The sequence below is a fragment of the Mytilus californianus genome, unplaced genomic scaffold (assembly GCF_021869535.1).
Source record: "Mytilus californianus isolate M0D057914Y unplaced genomic scaffold, xbMytCali1.0.p SCAF_12, whole genome shotgun sequence".
Taxonomy (NCBI): domain Eukaryota; kingdom Metazoa; phylum Mollusca; class Bivalvia; order Mytilida; family Mytilidae; genus Mytilus; species Mytilus californianus.
In genome coordinates this window covers 1925254-1937419 of record NW_026262604.1, presented here as the reverse complement: position 1 = coordinate 1937419, position 12166 = coordinate 1925254, and the positions used below count along the sequence as shown (strand labels likewise).

Here is a 12166-nt window from a genome sequence, read left to right as displayed (position 1 = left end):
TTAGTCAAACTTGTTGCTTTATTTTGAAATATAACCTGGAATATCAGTACAGTCTCTAGTTCTGCATCGTCCATTACAATAGTTTGGACAAAGAACTCGTAGTGCTGAATCGCTGCAAAGCTGTATTTCACAGTCCACCTTATGACATGCGTACTCAGAGAAATAATCACCACAAGCATTAGGTGTGTTAAGATGTGTCGATACTACTGGAAGTACAGTTGTATTTGGTATCATTGAACTGGCGGTAGTCTGGAGCTCGGCTGTTGAAGGAAATAATTAAGAATATTGTTATTGTTATAATAATATCTCAACTTGCAGTCATTTTCTGAACAGTTATTTTTTTATCGATGTTACTCCCTGGTAAAAAAAATAATTAAACAAAGAGCGAATTGTGTATTTAATACTGTGTCGAAGTGTTAAATAGATCAATATCATAGTATTCTAAATGACACAATGTGATTAACTACGCCAACAGTCCTAACAACAATCAATTCAAAAATAAATACACCTTCCCCAAATTACCAATGCGCGTTTAAAATTATTTACTAGGTAGGACTAGTTCCATATAAGTAGTTAAAAACATTGAGACAGGTTAATTTCAACCAGTTGTTGCTTTCAAGTAAAATACGCTGGCAATATATTAATAAAGATATTGCTCGTTATGCATATATATTCAACTATTCAGCTGTTTTGTTAAAAATGCATAAAATGTTATTTCCTTTTGTTCTGATGAGCCAATCGTTTTATGTGTTTCGCTTTTTCAAAAACCAGCGTACCACATGAAAGTTATTCCAGAAACACGAGGTATGTGTAGCGAACCGTTAAGATAACCACTTAATCGATGCCACTGTTGGTGGATGTTTTGTCCCCCCGAGGTATCATCAGACCAGTAGTCACACCTTTTTTGTTGACATGAAATATCATTGAAATGTCCTTTTTCGGTAAATTTACTGCTTATGAACTGTAGAATTAATCGAAACACTGTGATTTTCAATCCTTATGAAGATATTGCCTTTGACGTATTTGCACAGCTTTTCGATTGAAAATGCTCGCTCAGCTTCGTATTCGATTAAGCCTTCAAATAGTTTTTCGAACAGCGGTATACTACTGTTGCCTTTATTTGATTCGAGCCTAATGTAGTCAAAAAAGCGCTTCTGAAAGCAGAAGAGGAATTATGCAATCATAAGTCAACATATGGCTTCAATGAAGGTTCAGATAGCCTAATTTGGTACATGTTAAAATTTCAACCAGTCGAATGTGTGCTCAATATTTTCCTTTGTTTATATACTAATAGAAAAACAAAGGATATGGGGTATCCATCCATGACACAAAATCAGTACATGCACAGCAAAAAAATAGTATGCTTAATATTGTATATTCTTCAATAGTGAATAATTAAATCTTTAACAAACAAGTGTTAGGTAAGAATCTCTTCTCACGTCGACATTAACAGTTATTTGTTCATGCAATACCACCGATAAACAATACATTCATGACAATTTTGTTATTTGCAAGAACTACTATGGAAAAAACTATTCGTGTTTTAGTAATTAAAAAGTGTGTCTCACAAAATGACACTGCTGAACAATTTTATCGTTTGACTCAAATTACTCACATGTAACAGTGGCTGCAGAGTTCGTGGTAGTCTGACCAGAAGGACTAGTTAATATTACTATTGGTGCTGAAATAGTATTTCAAAAACCAAGATTTGATTGTTTCCAACCAATTTCTAAAAATTCAAGCTTTATAACACAATTAACCGTTTAATATTGTTAGCCTGTAGACTTTAAAACTTTCAAGATATCATGATATAATGAAAGATGAACAGGGTTCGTTTATTTAAGACATCCTTAATAGATAACTGGATTCTCTGCACCACTCAACTTGCCTGAGATTTGTGAATAAGGTCTTTATTGGTGATCTATTCAATCCTAACTTATCATTGATATGGTTATAATTATAAATTAAATATTAACAAAACGTTGGATTTTTCGATTACCTTATCTTAGAGCGTCACTGACGAGTGTTTTGTAGACGAAACGCGCGACTTGCGTACATTTTTTTAGCCTGGCATCTATGATGAGTTTATTTATATATGTTTTTATAAGTATGTTAAAACCAATAGATATCTTTATCACCTTCAAATAGTGCTATCTAATAACTATATATTTCAAGAAAAAATTGGAGAGTGAACACAAATGAATTAAAAAAGATATAACGAACAATTTGAGAAAAGAAATTTGTCGATATATTTAACAGTTGCGAAGGAACAGTCATAACAAGTAAAGGAGTGTCCAAGTAGACAATTCTTGCAAAGATACGTCTTCGGTTAATGATTGTCAGTAGAAAAAAAAAACGTATGAACTGTTTGATATCATATACCAAATTTCTTTTTGATATCTTACAAAAATCATAATACAGCGCAACATCATGGCGCTAGAAACAAAAATATAGTTATTAAGAGAAACAACTTCTATATTCAGAAATAGGTTTGTATTAACCGTTTGCTAAATAATAGCACTAAATATGTGAAAAAGGTAAAACACTTATATGTTTTATTGAGAATATATTAATGAAAATGGTTGATATAAAACTTTCAGCAATTTCTATAAAAAACTAACACTTAGGTCAACACTAAATCACTCACCTTGTGTTATCACTGGGCTTTCTGAAATATTAAGAGGGGTCTTTACTACAACAACAATATCTATTCGACAGTTTCAGAATTAGTATGTTGGTTGAACAGTTATATGAAGATTACATTACATGTTATTCAGGGGTTGAATTTTGATTGGATGTTATTGACCAATCGTTCTGGTGATCAATTTAAAATTTATTACCAGTGTTTGGAACTCCTTTCAATCGGAGACCAACACATGACTTGATACCCAAACACGACTCTTTTGAACTTTAGTGCGTTAATTATTTTAACTCCAAGGGGTATCTGGGATATGGAAAATTGGTTAACGCTTTGTAAAGACCCCTTCCTTACAGAACCTACCTATCGTATTATTGTTTATTTGTTCTCACATTGAACATGCATGAAATATGTGCCACTACATGTTAACATACATTATCGATCAATCAATTATTGATCGATATTGGTTTGATTCCAAGGTTTTTGGTCTTTCATGCGCACTGCAATAGGTGTCATACGATTAGTGTAAACCAACTCATTTTTGCGAGAGATTTATTTCGCGTCTTTCGCAAGGAGAAAAATAACTAGAATATAAATAGTCGAAAAACCTTGAATCTTTCCTTATTTAACTATTTATAACTACATCAAGTAAATTTGAAATTCGCTACATTACATTGCCTCGAAGTGGGCCAGAAAGTGCTAAACGCGAAATAAAGGATCCACCAAATAAGTTGGTTCATAGTATTTTGTTGTAGACTAATAATTGGTAGTATGCATAAGATAACTCACTCGGTATATTTCAAAGTAGGGTACATTTGTAGACATGCAACTAACCCTATATACAATACGTAAATTTCTTGACTCAGTCGAAAAATACATCGTAATTCCGGTAGATTTTCAGGTGAGTACATATTTGTTATGACATTTTTAACTTATTAACTGTGAACCAAGAAACATAGGAATGTCATCTTTCGGCTTAAAATAATCAATAAACTGTGCATTGATAAAAGTAACCATTGTTGTATTTCACAGACAGATAAAAACAAATACTAATAGCTAGAGAAAGTGGCATAATACCCCCCTTTGTATCCCATGGTGATTTGATATCTTACATGTATCATGCATTATGCTATACAAAGTTAACTTTCGGACTGAACATTGGGGGGGGGGGGGGGGGGGGACTTTACGGTATAGTAGTTGCATTATTAGCCAGACACATGGATAACAAGGTTAAAGTGACTTTTATATATATATCTCAAAAACTGTAAATAAAAAATAAAAACTTTATTCAAATATTTGTAATTGTATAATACTCACGGCATATTCCACATGTTTCAGGGCAGAAATGGTTCCGAATGTCGGGCATAGCGCATGCGCTTTCACCATTTTTCAAAGCGACAGAAATTACTAATATGCAGCCATATGTATCGATATCTTCACAATTGTCAGAAGAGGGTGTTTTTAAAAGCTGGCAACCAGTGGCATTAGTACCTGAAACACAACTAGGATATTTCAATTCGCGAACATTAACAAGGATTTATCACTCACACATATGTTTTACCCGGCAATCTTCGTTATGTTCCGGTCCGAATTGAGTAGCCTCTAATTCAGTGGTTGTCGTTGGTTGCTGTTTGCATGTCATATTTGTTTTTCGTTGCAGGTGTTGTCATTCAGTTACTCGGTGGTTTTCGTTTGTCTACTATAGTTGAATTTGATTAGTTTAGCATAAGTCAGGTCTTTGGTTTTCGCGTGCGTATTGTTTCGCATTCTGTCATGCAGGGGTATTTTAAAGCTCATTATACGGTAAGGGTTGTTTAATCGACCCAGAAGACAGCACTTTAGTGTTGACATGAAATATCATTGATAGGTTAATTTTCTGTAAATCAACTACTTATATTGAAAACACTTAGGTTTTCTACACCAAGACAGACTGCCAAAGACATATTTGGCACAACATTTCGGAATTTTCGGTTTTAAATGCTATTCAACTTCGTATCTGATTTTGACTCCCAATTTTTTTATTCGAGCGCCACGGAAGAATCTAACGCGTGTCTCGCGTACTGAACTATAAGACTGGTATCTATTTGGAAACTTTTTTTACTCATTGTTGAAGGCCGAACGGCGACCTATACTTACCTCCTCGTCCTTTTGTCGTTGATGATTAGGCGTCTTATTGGCAATTATACCGCATCTCCTTAGTTTTATATATGTGAGACACACTTTCCTTATTTTGAAGACCGCTGGGGGCCTCGATGGCCAAGTGATCTCAGTAGTTTCTTTAAAGTTATTGCTAGCCTGTCAGCTATCGTGTCAGGTGCGTACTATTCCTATTCTAATTTACCATAATTGCCAGTTTTCTTGCCGAAACTGGTCGCAACGATGCTACAAAGAGTGCTAAAAGGAGAGTTAAACAACAACAACCAATGAATCATTCAAAACCCTTTGTTTTTTTTCACACCTTCATGTTATTTGATGTTTCATTGCATCGCTTTATTGATATATATTCTTTTATTCATAATGTCGAGTTAGCAACAAAGATGAGCAATATACACATCACATATCAAACAATAATTTACAGCAATACAAACTTTCATCAAACACCTATCAAAGATTATCAAAATGAGTTGTAGCAATAAGTTAGATAATATATTCTGATTACACTGTCTCACCATTTTTACAAAGCTCCCTGTTACAGTTTTCAGTCAAACAACCCATTGCACAAGGCGTTCCAAACATATCTTTAAATGATTGCTGTCGTTTGCCTATAACAGGTATAGGTGTACTGCCTTTTGTTGGAATGGCGACATTTCCTTTAGACGTAGTGTTTGAAGCACAATACTGTAACAAAATTGTTTGGGGGTTTATAAATGCCATTGGCATGTTCATCAACTGAAATATGTTCTTTGTAGAATTACCCTTCATAACTGTTGTTTGCTTTATGCCCAGTGGCATGCGTGTTCAGGACTAAGACAAATAAACAAAAAATGCAATAGGTTGGTCAAAATAACGGTTAGAACGGATGAAATACGTGAAATTTGGAATGCCACTAGAAAATGAGGGGATATGGACAGCAATTCAGCTTTGGAACAGGTCACCTACGGACCACTAAAAGAGTTTTGGAAGGGTTTTACGTGCAATGAGTGTGGCACCGGATTAAACGTTCCCATTCTGACTGGATGTGGCTGCGAATTAAAAAATCCCGCACAGTAAAACGAACTTCAGACTTTGGCAGGGGTGTTACTGCAATCGAGTTTAATGGACATCGGCAAAAAAAAATCATTTAATTTAATAAAACAAAATTGTTAAAGATTATCAAATTACCATATCCAACATTAGTTTTCAGATATTGAAATTTGATTGATTGATTGTTGGTTGCTTAACGACTAGTGTCAAATATATCATGAATGTTCAGGAAGAGAACAAATTAACAATGAATACAATAGGTAGGTCCTGTAAAAGAGGCCGTTCGGGATGAACGTCAGGGAAATTTTGACTGCCACGGTCAAATGAGGGTATATTGGACAGGGAGAGAAATTTAGCCTTGCAACAGGCCACCTATAGAACCTTCAAAGAGTTGTTGCAAGGGTTCTTAACGCGCAAAGAGCGTGGCACGAGGCTTCGGATTTAACGCCCCCATTTTGACCGGACGTGGCTGCGAACTTGTACATCCAGCACAGCCAAACGGACGCCCCACTTTGGCGAGGGTTTTACTGCCAGTCGGAGGAAAACTAATGGTGACCATATTTCTATTCCCCAATCACCCTTGGGAGGTATTAAAACTTGAGTTCTAGAAATAGAAACCCTGTTTATAAACAAATTCCCCCACTCAACTATGTTTTGAGGTTTTATTGCTTATAAAGCTTACGGTTTATAGGACTATACTATAACTAATTTTCAGGAGCAATTTATTTTTTGGTAAAATATAAATCTTCGCAAATATATCAATCTTCGCAAATATATCAATCTACGCAAATATATCAAACTTCTCAAATATATCAATCATATATCAATCTTCGATCTTATTCAAAATGAATGCATTACCAAAATTTAAAAATCAATTGCCGCTGTTAAAAATTTCGTTTACAGCATCTTCCATGCTAACCATGCATTGTTAGAATCTATCAATTTTCCTTGGAGTTTTGGTATTTTTGCTTTTTTCTCTGTTTCAGAATCCAAAGGAGTATGGCTTAATTTATTGTTCGTACCTCAAAATGAAAATTACATCAAAGCACTTTTTAACCAATCACAACGTTTTGTATTACACTTTTGAAAAAATTACCTAGATTGCATTATATTCAGAAATGGCGAACTCAGATTCCATTTATTTAATGAAACAGTTGACTGTTTCTCTGAAAAATTCGAACATACGGTATTGTACTAGTGTTGTTTGATCTCTATATTGTTGTGTGTCGTTTGATTGCTGTCGCCTCGTTGATATATTTATCATTGTTTAATTGTTTATACAAGTCCCCAAATTGTTATGAGATTAACTTTGAGATTTCAAAACGTCCTATGGAAATTAAAAACACTGACACAATGGAATGAAAGCAATGTAATAAAACCTTAATTTTTATACCTGCGGGAATGATACTTTCTGTATTATTTTATCAACAATGTTGTTATCAAATACAGATAATCTTGATCTTTATACTTGCATTCTTTGGTGCACATCCTAATCTATATCTAACTTCTTCATTGAATCTAAAGGCTTGTGTGTAGCATTGCTGAAATGAATAAATAGCATTATGGTTATTTAAATCTAGCGGCAAACATTTCATGCAAATCGCAAAACTTGATGTCAATGCCTAAATGTTTCACATAAAACAAATGTAAATCTTCAGTTGTGTTTGTGTTTAGTACCGATTCGATTAATATATATATAGTTAGTTTTATTAAAATGCTACAAATCCACTGTTCTATGTTAGAGGAAGGTTGAGCACATACAAACCTGCTTAACCAAGCGACTTTTTGTATGTGCCTGTCCCATGCGCGGAAAATGTAATAGAAGTACTAGGCTAAAGTCTTCCAAAACTGTTGTTCATTAAATGTTATTAGCTTACATAAAGCTGCTCGTTTCTATATTGTAAAGTTTCACAACTTGTTTACCGAGGCATTCTACAGCTACTATACGGATTATCATTTATCATGCCATTTTGTTTTTCTTTGTTGACATATTTGTTTGTTTTTATAGTGATTAAGATTATACCACAATGTTGATTGTTGTACCCCTGACATTTTCACCTATTATGTCTGTTTGTTTTGTTCAGACATTGTTGTCAATATAATGAAATTTTATGCAACTGTCATACAAGTGAGAGGTTTAGCTAGCTATAAAACCAGGTTTAATCAACCATTTTCTACATAAAGAAATTCCTGTACCAAGTCAGGAAGTATAACAGTTTCAATTCGTTTGATGTGTTTGAGCGTTTGATTTTGTCGTCTGATAGGGGACTTAAAGTTTTGGATAATCCTTGGAGTTCGGTATTTTTGTTGTTTTACTTTTTACTCATTATTGAAAGTAATACTTTGACCTGTTGTTGTCTCCCCTTTCGATATCAGTAGTATCAGTGCCAATATAAAGGCAAAATGAAGATGTTGCAAAGGTTGACATCATATACGACGTCGATTAGTCAACTTCGATTCATAAATGTATGAGAAAAGAAATAGTCCGTGTGCTTCACGTGTAATCCTAACCACGCCTTTGTAACTTCACCTAAGACATGGAGTTGAAAGTACTTTAACACGTTTTAAATTTCGTGCGTCTCAAGCGCTATTCCATATTTACATTAAAGAATGAACACTCAAAGCCAAAAACATATTAAGCCATGACTGTATAAATACGTAGAAAAGTAAGGAACTATGCGAATTTACGAGAAACCGAATTTATTAGATAGAATAGTTTTATTTCCTATAACGTCGTTGCCTGGTATTCCGATTAGGTTCGAAATTTTAGTTTGCATGAAGAAAAAAAAACTTACAGAATCTTGTGAACAAATTTTCACTTTTTTACAGTCTGAAGGTTTAAGTACATCATTACAGCTCAGACAACGGATGCCACGTTCTTCTGCAGAAAATAAATATATTGGCAATGCTATACAGTCATGTTTGTTTAATTATCTGTGCATTTTTTGAGTTATTGCATTGCATATTACAAAAACTTATTATACGATAGAATGCATGAGATGTATTTGGCAAAACATTTTGGAATGTTGGTCCTCAATGCTCTCCAACTTCGTTGTTTATTTAGCCTTTTAACTTTTATGATATGAGCGTCACTGATGAGTCTTTTGAAGACGAAATGCGCGTCTGGCGCACAAAATTTAAAGCGAGCTTATTTATTTTGTTAATAAGCTCTCATAATACAAAGGTAAGGTAAGGTAGAGTATTTATTTTCTATGATTAATGAAAGTGCAGAGTAGGAGAAACGTAATTATCATTTAAGCGTAGGGCGTTATTTATTAGTTGATTAATTGAAAACTGTGTATCTCTAAAGGGTACACCAGTTAAACAACCGCATGGTCTAGATAAGAATAGAAATTGACTGATTGATTGTTGGTTGCTTAACGTCCAGTGGCAAATATTTCATGCATATCCAGGACGAGAACAAATTAACAATAAATACAATAGGTAGGTTCTGTAATAGGGGCTTCTGGGATTAAGGTCGGAGAAATTTAGACTGCCACGGGAAATGAGGATATATTGGATAGGGACAGAAGTTTAGCCTTGTCCAGGTCACCTACGGACCCCTCAAAGAGTTGTTGCAAGGGTTCTTAACGTGCAAAGAGCGTGGCACTCTCTTTACACGAGGCATCGGATTTAACGTCCCCATTCTGACCGGACGTGGCTGCAAATTTGTACATCCCGCACAGCCAAACGGACGCCCCACTTTAGCAAGGGTTTTACTGCCGGTCGGAGGAAGACCAATGGTGACCATACTTCTATTCCCCAGTCACCCTTGGGGGTGATAAGAATAGAGGATATTTGTCCAGACCTTATAGTGGTATAACATTTTACAAGTTGTATCAAAATAAAGGTATCTGGTGAATGTTGTCGTTCCTTGTTGTTTGTCTTTCTTTGATATGATTGATTGGTGTTTAACACCACTTTCAGCACTATTAACTAATTCGTAGCTGTCAGTCTTCATCGGTAGAGGTAGCCGAACCACCGACAGTCGGCAGGAAAACTGACAATCCTAGTATTTTAGTCGAACGCACCTACAACGTGCGAGGTCCGAACTCATAAACTCAGTGTTTATAGGCTAGTGATATATTTTCTTATGATGACTCTGTTATTGATGGTTTGTGTGGTCTGTTGTACTGGTCAGTTAAGTGTCTCCTCTGTATCACCACAACATCCATTCCATCGTCACTGACAACTATCCTATTGATATAAAGACACGCGACAAAGATAAGTACTTTTTTCAATATTTAATATTGACTAGGATTGTGTACAATGGAATTCCCTTGAATTTGTGGAATTTTCAAATGAAAATTAGCATAATAAACAGTATTGCATTAGAATAGTAGTTTACATTTAAAGTATTAAAAGATACTAACGTTTTGGTACATCACATAAATCTTTATTGCAGAAAGACGTACTACAACAGTGTCGACATGTGATCGCTGAATTCTGTCTTTTACCCAAACCGATTGATATCGGGTTACATTGCTGGAAGTTTAAAATATGTCAAATGAAATAAAATAACCATTTCGCTATAAACGAAAAATATAAAAAAAAAAATTACACATTGCTTGTTGAAAATTGACACGAAACACGGGGAATAATGAGCTTTAAGCACGTGATTAAACTTTGCTGAAGACATCGCACGAAAATAACCCTTTACCGTCCACCACAAAGTGCAAAAATGGACAAAAGACACAATATTTACGCTGTATTAGTAAAGTAAAATAATGTTAGTTTGTCTCATTATGGCATGACGGGGTGACTTAACCATCTAATTTCACGTCATATACGCTTTTACTTGGTGTAAAACATTGACAGACAAATGGCATCGTTTATTTTTCGGAACAGCTTTAACCCGAAATATAATAAAGTTTTGAGATGTAGCGCGTGGGCGAATAAGGTTTAAAAGATGAGATTTAATGCATAGAATTTTGTGAAATTTGCCAACAGATTTGAAATATAGTAAAATTTATGAGGTATCATATTTTTTACAGAAAATTGCTTAACTATAAATAAATATAACATCGTAATAGAAATTAAAAACACTCATAATTGTTCAATATTGCTTTACGATTAACCAATGTCTCATAAATACTAATCATTCATTCATGCACATGAAAATAGATCACTTTAAATAGTAAAACCTCTTTTTTAGTGTCAATCTCACAATAATTTGACCATTTCGTTACAGAATCACATTGAAATCATACATTATATAAACAACATGTTATTTTGAAGCAAAATTATGATAAATTTCAAGTTAACGCTGTTGCGTGATTTTCTGACATGAATCTGTTTAATTAAAATTGAAGACATGGATTAACGTTATAAGTACGCACATCTCGATCAAAGCACATGGAATTGAATGATGTAATTCCATCTGGCGAAATCATCCGTTCTGTTTTACACATCTGAAATAGTAAATATCATCTACATTAGAAGGCCGGTGGTAGACACCTTTGATATATGCTAGCCTTAGTCTTATGTGTTGATTTTGTTTCGTTTCTGTTTTTTTTATTTGATATTTATAATCTTCCTTTTTCTATACATTTAAATTTTCCTTTTCTGTTTCTAAGGTCTTTTTTTGTTTTTGGGGTTAATAAAACACATTCAATAAATAAATCTGAAATAGCCAATTCATATTTGAAGGTACATATTGCAGGAAAGGAGAAGAAGTTAAGGCATGTTTGTAGTATTGAATATGTCTTAAACTTTCAGGACACTTAAAATCTGGTAATAGACCGACGATGATATCGCTAAACGTTGTTTCACATTTATAATTTCTGTTATTTTTGAGTCAAACAAATTAACATGCGATTTTTTTTTTATTTATATTTCTCCTTTTTTGTTACTTTTTTTTCAGACAGCACAGACACATAAGATGTGTATCGACACTAAGTTATACGACACTATCTATACAGAAATAATAAACATACCTCGTGCGATCCACATTCCACAATATTCCCACAGTCAGCCGGATGAGGTAAATTTTGACAAGAATAACATGTTACTGCATCTAGTTAATTAATAAATGACATATGAGGATAAAAGAGGATCTGGAGGGAAAATCCTTCATTTCTTTATTCTTAAAATTATGTTCTCTATTCTGTATCTTTTTAACCCATTGTTCTCTATTCTGTATCTTTTTAACCCATTGTTCTCTATTCTGTATCTTTTTAACCCATTGTTTTCTATTCTGCATCATTTTAACCCATTGTTCTCTATTCTGTATCTTTTTAACCCATTGTTCTCTATTCTGTTTTTTTTTTAACCCATTGTTCTCTATTCTGTATCTTTTTAACCCATTGTTCTCTATTCTGTATCTTTTTAACCCATTGTTTTCTA

General features: G+C 34.0%; 2 protein-coding genes across 2 annotated transcripts; both read right to left on the bottom strand.

Moving 5' to 3' along the window:
* Nucleotides 1–6142, bottom strand: LOC127721197 (uncharacterized). Its single transcript, XM_052227879.1, has 5 exons — nt 5308–6142; nt 3956–4129; nt 2648–2668; nt 1616–1681; nt 1–260 (listed from the first exon to the last, which is right to left on the bottom strand). Exons 1-5 carry the CDS (start codon nt 5588–5590, stop codon nt 19–21), a joined length of 786 nt encoding a protein of 261 aa, XP_052083839.1. The 5' UTR covers nt 5591–6142; the 3' UTR covers nt 1–18.
* A 537-nt stretch (nt 6143–6679) lies between these two features.
* Nucleotides 6680–11840, bottom strand: LOC127722329 (uncharacterized). Its single transcript, XM_052229217.1, has 5 exons — nt 11758–11840; nt 11161–11232; nt 10195–10306; nt 8617–8702; nt 6680–7362 (listed from the first exon to the last, which is right to left on the bottom strand). Exons 2-5 carry the CDS (start codon nt 11230–11232, stop codon nt 7261–7263), a joined length of 372 nt encoding a protein of 123 aa, XP_052085177.1. The 5' UTR covers nt 11758–11840; the 3' UTR covers nt 6680–7260.
* Nucleotides 11841–12166: the final 326 nt, after the last annotated feature.

What these genes read in the sequence shown, in the direction of transcription:
- LOC127721197 (XM_052227879.1), bottom strand. Translation starts at nt 5,590, where the DNA reads ATGCCACTGGGCATAAAGCAAACAACAGTTATGAAGGGTAATTCTACA. An exon ending in CAGGGAGCTTTGTAAAAATG is followed by an intron (nt 4,130 to 5,307) that starts GTGAGACAGTGT and finishes GTTGTGTTTCAG; the next exon opens with GTACTAATGCCACTGGTTGC. An exon ending in AAGCCCAGTGATAACACAAG is followed by an intron (nt 1,682 to 2,647) that starts GTGAGTGATTTA and finishes ATACTATTTCAG; the next exon opens with CACCAATAGTAATATTAACT.
- LOC127722329 (XM_052229217.1), bottom strand. Translation starts at nt 11,232, where the DNA reads ATGTGTAAAACAGAACGGATGATTTCGCCAGATGGAATTACATCATTC. An exon ending in CCATGTGCTTTGATCGAGAT is followed by an intron (nt 10,307 to 11,160) that starts GTGCGTACTTAT and finishes TTAAACTTCCAG; the next exon opens with CAATGTAACCCGATATCAAT. An exon ending in AAATTTGTTCACAAGATTCT is followed by an intron (nt 7,363 to 8,616) that starts GTAAGTTTTTTT and finishes TATTCATTTCAG; the next exon opens with CAATGCTACACACAAGCCTT.